Source organism: Chiloscyllium punctatum, chromosome 2 (assembly GCF_047496795.1).
Source record: "Chiloscyllium punctatum isolate Juve2018m chromosome 2, sChiPun1.3, whole genome shotgun sequence".
Classification (NCBI taxonomy): Eukaryota; Metazoa; Chordata; class Chondrichthyes; order Orectolobiformes; family Hemiscylliidae; genus Chiloscyllium; species Chiloscyllium punctatum.
In genome coordinates, this window is record NC_092740.1 from 88,101,251 (window position 1) to 88,120,544 (window position 19,294).

General features: G+C 39.2%; 1 protein-coding gene across 2 annotated transcripts in view; it reads right to left on the bottom strand.

The window, feature by feature from the left end:
* LOC140486318 (guanine nucleotide-binding protein G(q) subunit alpha) overlaps window positions 1-14,116 on the bottom strand; it is a 212,445-nt gene extending 198,329 nt beyond the window's left edge. The window contains exon 1 of one of the 2 annotated variants that reach the window (XM_072585296.1): window positions 13,425-14,116. In XM_072585296.1, coding sequence (XP_072441397.1) covers window positions 13,425-13,560 — 136 coding nt within the window. In that variant the 5' untranslated portion in view covers window positions 13,561-14,116. The remainder of the gene's footprint in view (window positions 1-13,424) is intronic. The other variant, XM_072585305.1, reaches the window with a different exon arrangement.
* Between the last annotated feature and the right edge of the window lie 5,178 nt (window positions 14,117-19,294).

Genomic DNA, 19,294 nt, shown 5'->3' on the forward strand with positions numbered 1-19,294 from the left:
CCAATGGTAGCCCTCAGGATGTTAATAGCGGAGGATTGAGCAATGGTAATGCCACTGAAATTCAAGGGGCAATGGTTAGGTACTCTCGTTAGAGATAAGCACCGCCTGACACTTGTGGCACAAATATTACTTGAATTCATCAGCTTAGGTCTGGATATGGTCCAAGTCTACTGAGGAAATGCTATTTTAATTTTGCAGATAACATACTTTAAACGACAAAAAGGAACGTGCTACTTTTATACCTATTACAGAATTTATTTTCCATTGAATTACAATCCTTAATCCAATGTCTATCCACCTGTTTCAATCAATCAATCAGTAACTTTGAATGATGACTCCACACAATTTCCTCAACTTTTTGAGAGGCTGTTAAATTGAACATGAACATTAATGCCTGTTCTGATAATTCTTCTTCCCACTGGCCATGCAGGACCAATCTTTCAGAATCCCTTGATGGCTGCAGGATGTGTTTCAAAGTGATGCAATCTGCCTCTTACTTCAGCTGTGGTAGCTCACAAAGCCAAGTGGTCTTTTCTCTCTTCAACCACATGGAACCACTTTTTGTCTGTATTATTGTAGGGAAGCTTGTAAGCCAATCTCAAAATTGGCTTAATCTGCCCTCTTCCAGAGTGACATGAAACTACTTTGTATCAAGGTAGAAATTGTAAACAGCTATACTCAACCTCACCTCTCTTCACATCCTAAAAACACCCAGATAGCATAACTGCACACAACCAATGTCATCTTGCAATTCTGGAAAACTCAGTCTACCACTGTCAAGGAATAGATGCCTATCATAATGTCCGAGCATAAATAGCTTGCACCTTTTCAGTAAAACACTAATGTGTTTCGATGACCTCTAACAATCAAACCATCCAAAGTAACTGTTGTCGGACTTCAAAATTGAGCACGTAAGCCTTTTCATTTACTCTAAATCTGGAGTGTCTCAAAACATCATAATCTTATAAATTTAAAAATTGTAACTTTGGCTTGTAATTTAATCATTTATAAAGAATATTCAGATTCTGGCTGTAGTACTAATAATGCAGGGCTTGGGAGTGAGCATTGGAGCAATGAGGAATACATTTGTAGCTTCAACTTCAGAGCAGGAAGGAAGCACCAATGCATATTATTCTCTTGAAGTGAGCCCTATAATGCCAGAGACCAAGTATTATTTTATTATTTATTCATGAGGTTTGGAATTCATTAGTGAGGAAAGCAGTTATTCCCCATCCCTAACTGCACTTCAAAAAAGGTGATGATGAGCATCCTTCTTGAATTGCTGCACTCCTTGTCTGGGTTCGGAACCATGATACCATAACAATGGAGTTCCAGGATCGTGACCCAGTAACAGAAGTAGGTGTGACATACATTCAAGTCAGGATGGTGTGCATCTTGGACAGGAACTTCTAAGTTGTTGTGTTCCCATGTACCTGCTGTCTTTATCCTCCTACGTGGAACAGGTCACAAGTCTGGAAGATGCTGTCGGAGAAGCCTTAGTGATCGAGTGCTGTGCATTTTGTAGATGTTACACATAGTGAAGGGCATTGGATCGGGGACCCGTCTGATTAACTTCAACTGCTTGCCCTGGAGGATGCCAAGCACCTTGAACAATGTTAGAGCTGCACTCACCCAGGCAAGTAGGGAGTGCTCCATCGCATTCCTGACATATACATTGTTGATGGTAAACAGGCTTGGGAAGACACTAGGCAAGTTATGCACTTCAAAAGTCCTCACCATTGACTTACTCTTGTAGCCTCAATATACTTATGGCTAGCTCACTTCCGTTTCCAGTAATGGCAACCCAGAGGATGTTGATAATGAGATAGTCAATGAGGACCTAACCTAGATGCCAATGCTAAATTCACTCTTCTGATGATAAACTTGGTACTTGTATGGTTCAAGAATCAGAGAATCCCGACAGCGTGAAGACAGGCCATTCAGCCCATCGAGTCCATATCAATGCTCCAAAGAACATGAATTGAATTGAATTGAATTTATTGTCACATGTACCAAGGCACATTGAAAAGCTTTGTCTTGTGAGCAATATAGGCAGATCACATAGTTAAATAACATAGATAGTAAATAATAGGTAAACAGCAACAAAAACAAAAACACAGACACAGTTGAACTTAAGCGTTTGTATGTCCGTTCAATATTCTAACAACAGTAGGGTAGAAACTATTACGAAACCGGCTGGTGCACGTGTTCAGGTGGTAGAGGTTGTAGAAAAATCCTACCCAGACTCTCTCCCAACCCTGTAGTCTTGCCTTCCCCATGGCCAATCTAATCTGCACATCTTTTGACTGTGGGAGGAAATCAAAGCACCCAAAGGAACTCATACAGACACAGGGAGAACGTGCAATGTCCATTCAGCCAGCCACCCTGGCACTATGAAACAGCAATGCTAACCATAGAAAAGAACTTTCTTGAATGTGGCAAGGAGGTCAGCTAGCCAGTCATAGCAACAGATCCCCAGGAAACTATCGCCCAAACTAAGATTTATTCAAATCAGCATTCAACTGGTTCAGAAATTAACAATGTGCCACTTGTCTGGTTTTTAATAGCAAATAGGTCGCAAAGAACTCTCAGAGCTGTCGTACAGTACAGAAATTTTGCTTTTTTTTGGAATCAAACACACTTTAATGAAAGTAAGTTCCATTTTATCATTGTAAGCAAAAAGGATGTCATTAGATCTTACAAGGCTCACAGTGATATAGGTCGCGACAAGATGTGTGGAAGAATCAGGCAGCAAATGCAGTGAGGCCCACCTTTTATGCTTTGAACAAGTAGCGTGGTGAGATTCTTACTAGACAGCGGTAACTTGACAACTGACACTATTGCTTGTTAAACACCTTGTTAACTGCACAATTTACCTCTTTAATATTCAGCATCCCATTTTACTAAACAAGTTCAATGTCAGGAAAATGCAAAGAAGCCAAAGCAGGTACCTGGCAGATTCAGCTTGCCACTTGTTCAAAATTGCATTTCTGTTGGAAATTGGCACTAACATCTCAGGGCATGGTCCATCGGCACCAGCCATATGTACTTCACATCCATGGATATTGTCATCAACATTTGCCAACCTCCAAGAATCCTGGGTCGGAGTGTGATCTTTTGGAGGTTCAGTGCAGACTGGATAGGCCAAATGGCCAGCTTCCACACTGTATGGATCCTATGATCTCCATGAATGTGAGGTATCAAAGAGAAGATGGTGAAACATATTCTCGAAGACCGGAGAAAGACAGTGAACCTCTTCTAAAGTGCTGGATATTTTACCTCAGACCAGTAGGCAGAGTCTGGTATTGTGGCCTCTACTGTGGCTTTTTAAGGGAAAAGCAAGTTCAACATGGGCACCACTTGCCCAGCGGGACCCCGGGGTCACAAACCAGGGTACCAAATTACGCCCATCTGCCATGTCCAAGGCAATTGTCAGCAACCATGCAGGGCAGCTCTGGACTGACTGTGCTTGTCTAGTTGCACAACAGGTTTTAAAAAAAAGGTGCAAATCTTGATGAATTCAGAGATATCTGGTAAGCGACAAGTTTGTTATAAAATATGGGCGGAAGTGTGTTAGGGGTGGGCAGCACAGGTGGCACAGTGGTTAGCACTACTGCCTCACAATGCCAGAGACCCGGGTTCAATTCCCGCCTCAGGCGACTCTGTGTGGAGTTTGCACATTCTCCCCGTGTCTGCGTGGGTTTCCTCCGGGTGCTCCGGTTTCCTCCCACAGTCCAAAGATATGCAGGTTAAGTGAATTGGCCAAGTCAAATTGCCCATAGTGTTTGGTGAAGGGGCAAATGTAGGGGAATGGGTCTGGGTGGGTTGCGCTTCGGCAGGTCAGTGTGGACTTGTTAGGCCGAAGGGCCTGTTTCCACACTGTAAGTAATCTAATCTAATCTAAAGTAGTTAATGATGTAGGTATGGCAAGGTACAGTAAGAAATCTGACTAGATCTTGCACTAACAAATCCCCTCCCCCCCAAAAAAAAGCACAATGCACCTCAGACTCAGCCAAAAGACACATGAAATTCGTGCAAATGCAGCTAAATCTGACTAAAATACTCTCACAATAATCACAAACCACAAAATCTGTCAAACAATCTGAAAGGAGGGAATTTGGACATTACAAAGTCTATGAGTGACCATAGTTTAAATTGTTTAATTTCCAAATCTCAGCTTGCATCAATTTGTACATTTCATTTGTAGGAACAAGAGTTCACATACAAAAATATCCAGACGCCTTACAGTATTTGTGATAACAGTATGCAATGAGTTAAAAAACACACTTCAGGTGGGAAGAATTCCATAAGCAGGCCTAAGGCAAGAATGCCTTCTCAAGGAGAATGACAAAATATTTGAAAGTCAGCCATGCCTATGATGATCTACAACATTTTACCTTGGTGACCGCAGAGAATGAGAAGGCTCTTGACGAAAATGTGTCCAGGTAACAAATGATGGGAACAGCTTAAGAATACAACATTGCAATGATAACTGGACAATTAGAAGTCTGTCCAACATCAACATGATCATTTGTGCCCTGTAGGAATATTCTTCATTTGACTAGATGAATATGGTTGCAGTGTTGTATTCAAACAGTTTGACACTATTTACTTCAAAGCATCCTACATGGTCGGTACCTATTCACTAGCTTAAACATGCAATCCATTTCTGGTGCAACACTGTTTTCCATTGTGTACCACCGAAAATATGCACTGAAACAATCACCAAGGCTTCTCTGATAGCACCTTCCAATCCTGTGACCTTGACTACCCAGAAGAAAAGGGCAGAAGATGTATACGAACACAAATACTTGGAATCTTCCCCACAAGTCAACCACCAAGCTAACTAGGAACTAGATCATCTGTTGCTTTGTGACCATCCTGGAAATCCCTTCCTGACATTACTGTAGTATACCTACAATCAGACAGACTGCAGACGTTCAAGAATACAGCTCACAAAAACTTCTACAATGGCATCTAAAGATGGACAATAACACTGAGCTTGCCAGGGACTTTCACATATGCATGAATGTACAACCATACAAATTAGAGCTTACGGTAGGACATTCAGCCCCTCAAGCCTGCTCCATTATTCAATAAGGTCAGGTTGATATGATTGCAACTATAAACTCACATTCCTGCCTTCTCTAATTTTTTACCCTCTTGTTTATTAAGAATCTGTGCATTTCTGCCTTAAAAGAAAATTCAAAGTTTCTGTTTCCACTGCCTTTCCAGGGCGGTACTTTCAAAGAACCAACCGTTTCCAAGAAAACAAAAGTAACCCCATTTGTCCTAAATGGACAACTCATGAATGTAAACAGTAACCCTTACCATAAAAGGGAAAATCTCTCTCCACATCTACTCTGACAAGACCCTCAAGATGTTGCATTTTCAATCAAGTCACCTCCTGCTCTTCTAAACTCCAGCAGAATCAGGTCTAGCCTATCCAACCTTTCTTTCTAACTCAGCTCCTCATCCCAGCTATTAGTCTGGTAACCCTTCTTTGAATTGCCTCCAATGCATTTCTACCCTTATTAAATAAGGTGACCAATGCTGAACACATTACACCAGATGCAGTCTTAGTTGTGTCCAGTCAAACTGGAGCATAATCTTCCTCCTTTTATATTCCATTACCCTTAGAATAAGTAACAACATACAATTTACTTTCTTGGTTATCTGCTGTATCTAATTTAAACATTGTCTGATAAGTGCATTAAAGTACTCACATCCCTCTGCAAGTGAGAGCTCTGCACTCTCTCTTCATTCAGATATGCCTATTTTTCCCCAAGTTATACTCTAGTTGCTACATCTTTGCCAACTCAGTTAAGTTATTCATATCATTTTACAGTCGATAGAATTGAAGGTTGTTGCTGTAATGTCATAGTAAGAAATGTCATCTTCCAGATAAGGCCCAGTCTGTGTCACAGTAATTCACCTGGCTGTAAAATATATTCCATGGAACAATTAAGGGTATAGAATTTTCCTGGTGTCCTGGTCAACACTACTCTTTCAACCAAGACCATCAAAAATTGAGGTTTCTTTACCCATATAATAGTAATTACTCATTCAAAAAATTAATAAATGTTGAGCATTTTATCATCCCTCTCATGTTATTTCAAAATAGTTCAGGTTCTGTCAATAGAATGCTCAAAAGAAAATATAATTGCACATGATCTTGCATTCCCTTTAGATCTTATTCAAAATTATCACTTACAATCAGTTCAAAACCTAAGTATGTTTAATAAGTTCACGCCAAGATGGGATAAAACTATTCAAAAACACCTGTGATGATCAATATCATTTGGTCCTATACCACGTAAATCAAAAAAAAATCCTTATCCAGGACACATATGACTTAAGCTAGCATTAATACTATGGACACTATAATCACATTCACTGCACCCAAAAGGGATCATAAATCAACTGGCCAATGAACATCACTACTCAAATCAGACTCTCAAATTCTACTAGTGAATACTTTATAAACAAACATCAAGAATGTCCAGCTGTGTTACACAGCTGAAGAAATGACAAATCACCACTCGACAGATAACTGTAGCCAGAAAGACCATTCACCACATATTCATTATTTACATATTTTAATATATTAGAAAAACACATTTTTAAAGCCACAAGATATAAATGTGATTATTGTTGACATCACAACACCTCTGCAGACACATGTAGCTTTATAACGTATTGATAACATTTCTGCAAATGTTTGCAAAATGAAGCACTGCATCAATAATTCTGCCATAGAAACCAGGATTACTATGCCCATATGTTATTATGTCATAGCAACAGAAAATCAGTTCAATTAAAGTAAACCCCTAAAACAGCAGGCCTTCAGATCAATACCAACATTGTGAATCACTGAATATGATAGGCTTACAGTAAACAGTGGCACAATAGTGATAACATACAAACTGCTGATTTTCAAATACCATCATCTGCTTTTAATATTTGGGACTGTCATGGACTGAAATGCTTTTAAAAAGAAACAAAACACTGCCTTCAAATGGCCACGGCTATCAACTGCTCACACAAGTTGGCCAAGCTCTGTGAAACCAATGCAAAATACACAAAAGAGTGAAGAAGCATAGCAGGTCTGGAGGCATTTATAGAGAGAGAACGGAGTTAAAGTTTCAAGTCTAGTGACCCTTTGTCAGGACACGATAACACGCCTGAAATTAACATTTTTAAACAGAAGACATGGAAACTTCTCCACTCAGTCAGACAGGATGAAACCCTATTCGATGTTGATTTGTCCCCTATACACATTTTACCTACTTAAGGCGAAGAATGGAAGATGCAATTACCAAGTTTGGAAACAAGTGATATCAGACATTGAAATGCATAAACCAGCTGTACATAAAAGCAGGGAAGATGAATTTTTGACTGCAAAATTACAGAAAGCTCTCTAGCTTTGCCTCTCAAAAGGATAAAGAATACAGTGGCAATACTAATTGGACAAAAACATCCAGACAGCAAAAACACAAATAGATCTGCGGTATTCACTACTGCAGAACACACAAAGCATTAAAACTGTAATCTCAGGTGATAACCTTCACCTTTTAATGTGTATTATTTCATCTTCCATTTAAACTAGACACATCACTTTTTGAACTTCTGCTCATGTTGTGTTTTTGTTATTTCCGCCAGAGTTATCAGAAAATAAAAATGTTCTCTTTCATTCAAGAAAATTTTGTAATAGGCTCCTTATTCTAGAAGCAATATTGGATAGTTACATTTCTACGAGAGAGAGATATATTGCTTTGCATTTTGTGGCAAATCAAGGAGGAAGAAGAGAGGGAAGCTAATTCACCCACCTTCACCTGGTCAGAACACTAATTTTTCATTTCAGATAGAAAACAATTAGTACATTTAGCTCATCTATCTACAACATTCCCTGGCACACTTCTAACCACTACTACAGAATTATTGCAGCACAAATGGAAACCACTCAAATTTTGTATGTGAACTGGCTCTCCAAACAAGCAAGTCACCTCGTGCCTTTCTGCCTTATCCATTACCAGAATCCCATGTGTTGATAGATTTTGCTAAATTCCTTCTTGAACCCCGAGCATTGTAGATGTACCTATACAACATAGATTGCAATGGCTTAAGATAGCACAAACCAACTTCTCAAAGTTACAGATGTGAGAAAGGTATAGATCTTTGCAATTACACTCAGAAACCAAGACAGACAAAAAGCTATTTGGTCCCATCATTCATATTGGTAACCAGTTTCACATTCTTACCAATGGGGAAAAAAATTATTTTGCATTTCGGCTTTACATTGTTTCCCTTAATTGAGAAATGTTACCAGGAGTGCTTACATCACAAAGCTGGCCCCTTTTTTCTAAAAGCTGTTCCTTTTCTCAAGGATACTGTGTCCTTGTTTCTTTTTCAGAGGGGTCGTAAAACTCTCCTGGTTCCAATTAGACTGGTTTGGTACAGATATTAAAGGGTACTGAGAGGCCTTTTTGTTTTTTTGTAAACAGATGAGACTTCAGGCCATAGTGGTCATGTTTTAGAAGTAACCTGTATAATGAAAGGGGAGTGGTCAGCTCTCTAGCTGAGCAGTTCAGTCCAAAACCAGTTAGAAGTTCAGCAGTGGACTGTGTGAACAGGCTCTGGATTCTGGGACCACATGATTTGTAGGTTTGGTCCTGCATTCTGATTCTGTACCAACAGAGGAAAGGAAGTGTTACTAGTTTTGAAGATGATTTAATTGTGAATTTTTATGTAGTGAAACTTTAAGCCCATTCGGTTGTTAATGTGTTTCAAATTTGCACCTTTCTCCATGTATCACATAATTTTGACATATTATTGTCACAAAGCTGGTTTCCTTTTTTCTAAAAGCTGTTCCTTTTCTCAAGAACACGGTGTTCTTGGTTTTTCTCAGAGGGGTAAAAAAAACGCTCTCAGTGCTGATTAGATGAAAGGGTAATGAGAGACATTTTTGTTGAGGTGTAAGCAAATGAGACTTCAGGCCAAAGTAATCATGTTTTAGAAGTGACCTGTATAATGAAAGGGGAGTGGTCAACTCTCTAGCTGAGCAGTTTAGTTTAGTTCAGTCCAGTCCAGAACTAGTTGGGAATTGAACAGTGAGCTGTGTGGAAACAAATTCTCTCTGCCCTTCTAACTTCAACCCGTAAGCATCTGTTCCTTTTTTTTAAAAAAACTTTTTTTTTTAAAATGGGGTTTGCTTATTGAGACTGTTGTATATATTCGGAACAGCATAATTAAGTCTAGTTTGGATAGATGGAGTTCGGTAAGGGTTCTTTATTCTGCTCTTTGCACTTCACTGTTAATAAATTTGTTCTTTGTTAATAAATTTCTGGCTGTTTTTAAAACCTAGTAGGCAACCTAGGTAACTTACTCCAGGTAATTTTCACGGTACACATACCGAAATAAATTGCAAAGTTATGGTCTGGGTTGCCTGCTCAAGAACGTTTTGAGTGGTCTGGCCTAGTGCAAAACAACATTTGTGCAGAAAACAAAATCGACTAAAATCAAACTTGTCCATAGTCTTTGTAATTTTAACAAGTATTATATTCCTTCTCAACCTTTTCTTTGTATGGTAAATAGACCTAAAGCAGCACGTCTCTTGTGCCAAAACCAAACTGCACCCTGAACCACAGCTGTAGTCTCACAAGGATTAACTAGTTTTACAATGTCTTCCATGTGATCAAGGACAGGTGTAAAACTTGCAACTGAATCAAAAAGTTCCAAGATTAATCCGATTGCAGACACCTATCCTCATGATCCAGCCACTTTCAAATCAGACGTCATTGCAGCCAGTCTGTTCTCTCAAATGGACATAAAAGATCAATGTACTACGCCGATAGTGCATGAAAACCATGTTCAACTAACTACATTAGAACAGGTTACTTAGTCATTGTTACAATGCTATTTGTGAGATGTTCCTTGGTGTGGCTTGGTTTCAACATTTCCTGCAACAGTTCACTTCAAAATTTTTAATTATCTGTCAAGTGGTTTGGAACAAAGAGCTCATGAAAGGCATGATATAATTGCAAGCTTTTTTTCCTTCATACCTTATATGTTATGACATTCATTATGCATCCAACAATTTGCATGCCTTTTTAACAATAAGGAATACAACAAGCCAGGCAGCAGCTGGATGTGAACAAATCGACATTTCAGGAAAGGAGCTGGGGGTAGGGAGAGCTGCAGATAAAGGCAGGGTGGGGAGAAGGTCGGAATGGTGAGGTAGTGATTGTGAACACAGGTGGTGCGACCGACCTGGTTGACTGTTGGGAGGTATGTATTCAGTTGGTAGCTGGAAGGATGGGTTGGTAATAGAAATGGAATTAGGGGTGGGGGATTGGGGAAGGCTGGAGAGGAAAGAATTATGGGAAGATTATTTGAAACTGGAGAACTCAATGCTGGCACAAACCAAGGAGTGGCATGAACCAAGGAGTGACAAAGGGAATGGTCCTTGCGGAAGACAGAGACGGATGGGAGGTGAAGATGTTCTTAGTGGTGGGGTCCAGTTGGTGTTAGCAGAAGAGTGCAGAGACTAATGGGGTGGAAGGTGAGGACAAGTGGGAAATCCTGTCCTTATTACTTTTGGAGGTAATTGTAATGTTGATGGGTTTTCAAGATTTTTCCACTAAAATGCGAAGTAAGTGTTTCCTGCTCTGACACCTCAAGTCTAATTGTTGAACCCAGCTGCAGGTGGCTAAAAAGACCATGAATAATTCAGAAGAACACACTGACTAACAGTACAACAAAATGATAAAGCATGGCTTGGTCCTCAGCAGGAGTTGTCTTATGAGGCAAGGTGCACCCAGTGATGTTTAAGTCATATTTTTAATAAGTGGATTAAGACTGTGCTTATTAAAAGAAGCCACTCATACCTAACATTGACCCTTCCATAGGGTCACATATTTCAGAATTATAATATATTTTTCACATGGACTAAGTAGGTTGCCATGGTAAACAATTAAAAAGTCTAAAAGATCGCCATTACCTGGCAAACATCAATAGGAAAACAGTGATTTAGTTTTAGACATAACCAATTGCATTTATCTCATTGAGGGTCTGCTTCAGAGGGTTAACATTATTAACCCACACATTAATATTAATAGTGCTGTGTTATTAATAATTTAACAAATTATGTTCAGCAACTCCTACACTCCAGCTGCGAGATCTGTCAGTCAATATCTCAACACAAATAGTATTTCACACCAACATTAATGCAGCCAGAAGTACAACTCAGGTGCCAGGTAATGTCACTGTGAATGCCACACTGCAATCTTTAATTGTGTTATCTGCATTCCCCTACTTTAACCTTATAACCTAATGCTGCTGCAGTTAATGGTTTTAAAGCTCTATTGTGGTGTAATGATGTAACCCACCATAACACAAAACAAATCCATATTAAATCAAAGTGCAGAAAAATGTTTTTGTTACAAGTTAAGACTCAATATGTCACATAGAAACAAGACTTAAATGGGTCATGTCAAAATAACAACTCAGGTAGCATGTACAGATACTTCTCCCACATGTTTTTATCTATTACCTCCAACATGTTGATGTAAGAGTAAGACTCCAGGAACACATTAAGAGTTCGATCTTGATACATAAACCTTTCATGGATTAATAACTTTTACTTTGCTGAACAGATATTTAAACAAAATTTGATCTGTCAGATCTAAATAACAACGTGTGTAGCAAGTGCAAGTCTTAAACAGTAGGGTAATGTTATATACTGATTTCAATTCATGAACAGTTATGACAAGCTTGAATACATACAGATGAGGAGTTTAACGATACAAGAATGCTTCCGTATACAAATAGAGTTGAACTGTACGCCAAACAGATAAGAAATCTAATTTGACCTGGACTCATGTCACTACTTAAAAGGAACTAGCAAATGTACCTTTTGGATGCAAAGGTAGACCTCATAATATACTATTTCTTTGCAGCATACTGAGGAATTCTTGCCATAAAATGATCAACAAGACTTCCAGTTCAAAAACAAGAATACATGCACCAATTAATATAACGGAGTCAAAAATGATACAGATCACTAAATATCTTTCTCCAAACATTAAAGTTTTTCATATTTTCATTAAAAGGATGCTTCCTTCCTTAACGAGGCTATTATTCATTGGTCTTCCCTGATTTGACAATTTGCAGTTTTTTCTTCTCTGACAAAATTTTACATTGGTGTAATAGAATTGCTGCCTCTGGCTGAATGTGATCATGCAATCCATCTAATCATATAATCAGAGACACAATAACATGCTTCTTGTCCAACACACATTTTTCATGAAGCACTTGGAACAGTTAACTTGAAAGCACTTCTCCACTTTGACCTAACTGTAAAAAGGCTTGTTCTAGCTGCACTCTGTTCATCTTGTACTGTTCTGCATTCTTGTTCCTCAAAATTAAAACACAACAGGGAAGAGTTTAGGAATCTCCAGTTTTTGAAATGCTGTTCTAATGATTTAGATAGAAATAAACATTGCCAAAAGTACCCATTACCGTCCAAATGTGATGTTTACTAATTACCTGTATTTTGTAATCTAAAATTGTACAAAACATATGCTAATTTATGATATGACTTGTGGTAATAGTTTAGTCTACATACAGTAACTGTACAACATTTATATTATTCAAACTTATTTGGTTAAGCACACTATGTTCAACCACACACAACTTTAAAATCTCACCCGTTAAGTCGACCAGTGTTTTGAGAATATTATGCGTTTTCCTGCATAAGCAATACTTCAAGACAATTTTCACTATAATGAATGCATAAGTTACATACTAAGTATATATTCATTTCCTTTAGACGTAGCAATGTACAAACCGCTCAGAATGGAGAGAGGCGGGTTTAATTTTTACAAGATTCCAGTAACATCAGCATAGTGCAAAACTCATCTACATCCAGATCACAAAAATTGACCAAACATGTTCCGACTACTATCGTTTTGTAAAATGGCTACAGTTGAACAATGCTGACCATCACTACAAGCCATTATTGCAAATAGGCCAGCTATTTTCGCCAACAAGACACTAGTTACGAAAGAATAACATCAGCTGCCTCCTATTCTGGGTTACGCATCCAGAACTGAAAACAACGTCGGCAAAATTAATTCCCATTACAAACAACTCTTACCAAATTAAAGGGTAAATAAATAAACACGCACAAGTGACAGGTTAACAACACTGTACCTCATACATATCCGATTCACTCAAAGAAGCGGCACCGACACAGTCTGTTGCATTCCCGTTGGTGGGGGGCGGCGGTTGTGGAATGTTTTAAAAATGTAAATTATTTCCATTTTTACTGAATATGAACTTTATTTTAAAGCACCCTTCACTCTCCTTCCCGCTCCCCCCCCCCAATAAACAAACCCCGCGTCCTCTTCATCTGTAAGACTCACCGAGCAGCAGTAATTTGAGCTCTCGCCGTGCATCCCGCTTGTCTCTCCGGAGCTGCCTTTCGATCTCCGCGTTGATCCTTTTGGCTTCTTTCGCCTCTTCGCTAAGGCAGCACGCCATGATGGAGTCGAGAGTCATGTAGCCGACTGGTGTGGAGTGTCTTTCTCCGCGACCTGTGTGTGCTTGGAGCTGGTGGGAGGGTGGGGGGGTCTCTCCTCTCAGTATATCACGGTCTGACTAAACATGGAGAAATCACTAGGAGTTTCAGAAGAGCTGAGGGGGTGGAATGGTAAAGAAAGACGATCAATGTCTGTTTCCTCTCCAAGAGAAGGCACGAGCCGAGAGAGAGAGAGAGAAGGTCTGACGCTGATTCTTTTGCAATCCAGAGCTGGCCAGGGGAGGGTCTCTGATCTCTCTCTCTCTCGATGTTGTCCTCACGCTCTGTAAAGGGATGCAACGATATCCTGCGGCAACCTCTTTTCACTGCTCTTGTTTTTCCCCCCCTTCTCCCCCTCTCTCTCTCACTCACATAGACACTGACATAAAATCGCCCGATTGTTGGCCCGTTCACCACGAGCACTTTCCTCTCTCAACGTCCGCAGCTAGTTTCCGAAAACGAGCAGAGGGACAGAGACAGCTTGCTGCTGCTGCTACCGCTTTCCGCTAGATCCACGGGCGTGGTAAACTGGAGCGAAAATGGCGGATAGCAGCTCCCTCCCTCTGACTGGGAGCAGGGAATACAGCTGCAAAATCACATGCATTGCACACACCTTGGGAACACTTATTTTAACAAAAGCACAATAAAATGGAAAATGAAACTATAGATGTTGGACAACGCTTTCTCTTTTATTTTCATCTTCCTCCGCAATATTGTACATTTTGCCACTTTTATACTAGAATATAGCTTCCTCGTCTCTGATTTTATTTGAAACGATGGTGTCTCACTGCATAAAATGAATCGAGAAAGGGCGGATTTTATGACTAAATAGAGAGGTTTAAATGAATTATGTTGGCGGTGCATAGAAAACTGTAATACAAGTAGCAACTCTTCAGCCATCATTTTTCCCCTGCCGAGGTTTATCAAGAGAACATCATTTGATGTTACAGTAGTTGAGAGCTGATTGAAATAGTCAGTGTTATGATGTGATGTTGATTTCATACAGGGTAGACGGTTTCCAATGGCCTGTTCCATATTCCAGTGACCAGAATGTCCGCGGATCAACACGAGGGCATTCCTTATCCGAATTCAAATTTATCCCGAAACACTCAGACCAACGTTACTCAAAAATGACAAAATGTTCTTAAGAGAACCCACGCTTTCATCTATTTGAATATCCCCTATTGGTATTGACTAATAAAGACCATGGTATAATTTCTTGTACAAGATTCAATGACACAAGCGCATTTCTACACAAAAGTAATGAATACTGTTGCTGTGTTCCTTTCGTCATTTTTATGTTTTGGGGAAGACGCTACAATATCGAAAGGCTGCAGTAGCGGTAACCATAACTTTAATATTGATATTAAGTTAACAAAAACTCAAGTTATTTATTATAAGTAGCCATACTATAATTCTATATTCAAGTTTTGGTATTTACGCTGTAAAGCACGATCTTGCCAGCCTTATTGTGAGGTTGGGGGTGTATTGCGTGCTTGTCCTGCAAGATGCAAAGTGCCGTTTACATTGCTAACCTGTTTTAATCTGTACAGTTTCACAAGATCCCCGATAAACGTCAGATTTAGTGTTCACAGAGTGGGTGTCGTGCAAGAGATACTTTCCAGCCCAATAGATCTATATTTTCGAAACTAGTAACATTCGGTCACGTTAATATAGGTGTTAGGGGAAAAAAAATCCCTCTGGTAAATTGTGCAGTTGTTTTGGAGATTATCTTGTAACACTCATATTTGACGACAATTTAATGCGAAGAGTTGATTGACTACACGATCGCGGTTTCCTTGAGCTTGGTGTTCTTCGTTCTAAACCATTGTGATTACACAATTACTCGATGTTATTGGCAAGCAGGTCTCCTTGCTACTGATGGTAACCTATCCACAATTCACCAGTTAGACTTAAACACGCGCAACCATTGTAACGATTGTTAATATGTCCATATATGCAATAACATAATTTCACCAAGTGATAACATTAATCACTGTTGAGTACAATGATAAATTATTGAACCATATGATAAGCACCATGCATTTTTTAATTCCTTCCTGGGATATGGGTGTCAGGTAGCTGGGCAAATATTGCCCTTGAACTGAATGGCTTTCTAGGCAATTTCAGAGGGCAGTTAAGAATCAAATTACTTGGCAAATGGATCTGGATGTAGGCCAAACGCGGACAGCAGGTTTTCTTCCTGACAGAGCACTGGTGAACCAGATTAGTGACAATGTAACCACTAGACGACTTACCTTTTAATTACAGGTTGTTATGAATTCAAAGTTCATGTCATGGTCAGATCTGAACCTACATCCTCAAAATAACAGATCTGAACCCACATCCCCAAAATATTACTTTGAGACTAGTTTCCCACTGTTATATCTCCATCTCCTCTTAAACCCAATCTGAAATCACGTAATGTATCAATCTACCAGATTGTTATATAACTGACTTTTGTGGATTTTTACGACTAACTTATTCCTTCCCATCCCCCTTCACTTTGTAACTCACTTATATTTCTTTGTGTGTGAATCTTTGCGTACATGTGCATGACAGGGTCAATAACTTTTTACTGAGTTTATCTAGATGAGGGTGGGAACTACAAGATGGATAAGCTAACTGATCATTGCACAATGGTACAGGAAGCCATTCAAAAGAGGGCAGTAAGAAAGAATATATTGGCAGAAAGGGGCAGCATAGTTAGGAAATTGACACTGTTCTCTGCAGCAAAGAACAGGCTGCACTGTCAACTTACTGTGTGGTTCAACAAGCAGTGTGGGAGAAGTAGGTTCCAGTTTGTGGACCATTGTCACCAGTAGTGGGGAAGATGGCATCTATACCAATGGGACAGTTTCACCTGTACCATACTGGGGCTGGTTTTCTTGCTAGCTTCAAAACTACAGAATTAGAGAGGAATTTAAACAAAACAGAGGGGGCAAGGGATAAAATTTGAGAAGATGTGATAAACCAAATAGTAGAATTGGGCCAAAAAGAAAAATATTAATAGACAAAATGATAAACAGACCATGTCAGGAAAGTTAAAGAGTACAAGTCTAAGAGTCAACTGACAAATAAGGCTAGAGTTTTCAAAGTGAGTAAAAAGATAAAACTTTTGTATCTGAATGTATTTAGCATTGAATCTTAACAGATGAACAGAGAATGCAAATAGAATTGGGTAAGTGTGATCTGGTAGCCATTTCAGACACATGGATGCAGGTGACATTGAATGGAACAAGAATCTTGAAGCATGCAGGACTTTTAGAAATGACTGGAAAGTTGGAAAAGTGGGGGATGGCTCTGTTAGTTAATGATGGCATTTTCACAATGGAGAAGGATGACCTAAATTCAGGAAACCAAGTTGAGGGAACAGATTAGTGAGACATGAGAAATAACAAAAGCATGAAGGCACTTGTCAAAATAATGAAAGGCAGTATGGTCGCATCGTAATTGGCACTGCTGCCTCACAATGCCAGGTATTGGGTTCAATCATAGTTGTGGGTGACCATGTGTGGAGTTTACATATTCTTCTGTGTCCATGTGAGTTTCTGTCAGGTGCTCCAGTTTACTCCCACTATTCAAAGATGAGCAGGTTAGGTAAATTGCCTGCAGTGTCTAGGGGTGGTGCAAGCCAGGTGGATTAGTCATGGGAAATGGAGGGTTATGGAGATAGGGCGCGGGGTTAAGTCTGGATGAGATGGTCTTCAGATGATTGGTGCAGACTTGATGGGCAGAATGGCCTCTTTCCACACTCTGGGGATTCTCTCGTGTATATGGCCTGTAACAGTAACACATGGTAGGATAGAACATAAAGGAAGAAATCATGAGAGCTTATCAGAAAGGCACAGTGATACTCATTGGAAATCTTAATCTACATTTAGACTGGAAAAGTAGGATGAGAAAAGATAGTTGAGATAAGAAGTTCACAGATTTCAGATAATTTCTTCAAACGGCATGTTCTGGAGTGGACCAAAGACAGGCATACTAGACTTGGTATCATACAATGAGATAAGATTAACTGATGATTAATTAAATGAAGGTTTCCATAAAAAACAGCGACCATGGTATGATTGCAGTTCACCTTCAGTGTGAGAGGGAGAAAAGAGGGGTCTGAGACTATTTGTAAAATTCAAAGAAGGGGGTTATGAAATCACAGCTGGCTAAACTGAATTGATAAGTTAAAGGCTAAGTCAACAGAGCAGTGGCAAACATTTAATGAGTTATTTCAGAACATACAGAATAAATATTTCCAATGATTAAGAAAAGTTGCAAGGGGCAGACCCATTTTCAATAGTTAACTCAAAAAGTCAGGGATTACACCAAACTAAAAGAAAACTAGTATCACTGTGCAAAGACAGGTAGCAATTTATTTTCTCTCAGAGGATTGTGCATCTTTGGAACTCTCTTCCTAAAACAGTAACAGAAGCAGAGTCCTTGAAATTTTTTAAGATGGGGTAGATAGATTCCTGTTAAGCAAAAGTGTGAAAGGTTATCAGAGATAGACGAGAATGCAGATTTGAGATTACAATCGGAATAATGATGATCTTATCGAATGACAGCCCAGACTTGAAGAGTTGAATTGTGTACTCCTTTTTTTTGTTTTTTTAATCTAAATAAGGTATTACATAGAATAGATATTACTTTTTAAAAGAACAAAATATTTGTCTGTTAGTGTATTTTACAGGTCATAACACTAAAACAGAAAAGAGCCATAAACCCAATAGACTTTTTTAAAATGAATCAAATGCAGCAAACACCAACACATGTGAACAACACAAATCAACAAGAGGCTGACACAACTAAGCAACAACTTATTGCAGTCATTAAAGGGGACAAGTTCCTACATAGCCATAACACCAGGTCTCCCAGCTTTGCCAAATATTCTTTGGTGGATTGAATTGTTTCAATTCTATATATAACTGAAGAGTAAATGTTTGCACTCACTTCTCCACTTTAACCATCATCTGCTGATGGTTGCTTGGCACAGCCTATAATCAATGTAATTATCTTTCGTTCTTTACAAAGTAAAAGCCATTAAACTCAGATCAGTTGTGCAGTGATTTGAGCGTGCATTTCAATAATATTCTTGTCCTGCCCCACTACCATGGGTTCTTTAACATTTTGTATATTAATTACTTTATTCTCTTTAGCACATCTTTCCAAATACCCTGAGATGGATATGTGTCAACTGCTGATTTATAGGGTAAAGTATAACACAGTGTTTTGTTCATTCATAGGATGTAATTGAAATGAATGACACGGAAATTACCGGTGCTCCGGTTTCCTCCCACGGTCCAAAAATGTGCAGGTTCGGTGAATTGGCCATACTAAATTGCCCATGGTGTTAGGTGAAGGGGTAAATGTAAGGGAATGGGTCTGGGTAGGTTGCTTTTTGGAGCGTCGGTGTGGACTTGTTGGGCCGAAGGGCCTGTTTCCACACTGTAAGTAATCTAATCTACTTTATATTGAGGTCCAAAGACAATGGTTTCAGTGTTTGCAAAGCTCAGCTTGCAGTTAATTTAAGACTGAATATTGAACTACCAATCTGACAACATGGTGTAGTGGATAGGTCAAGAGAAGTGAAGAAAGGATGTGTTCAGTGCATATTTGGCGATTATATTGGTAAATGATGTCACTGCAGGTGTTTGTGGGATCTTGCTATCAGATATTAGCTGCTATACTTCCTACACTACGTCAGTGACTGTACTTTAG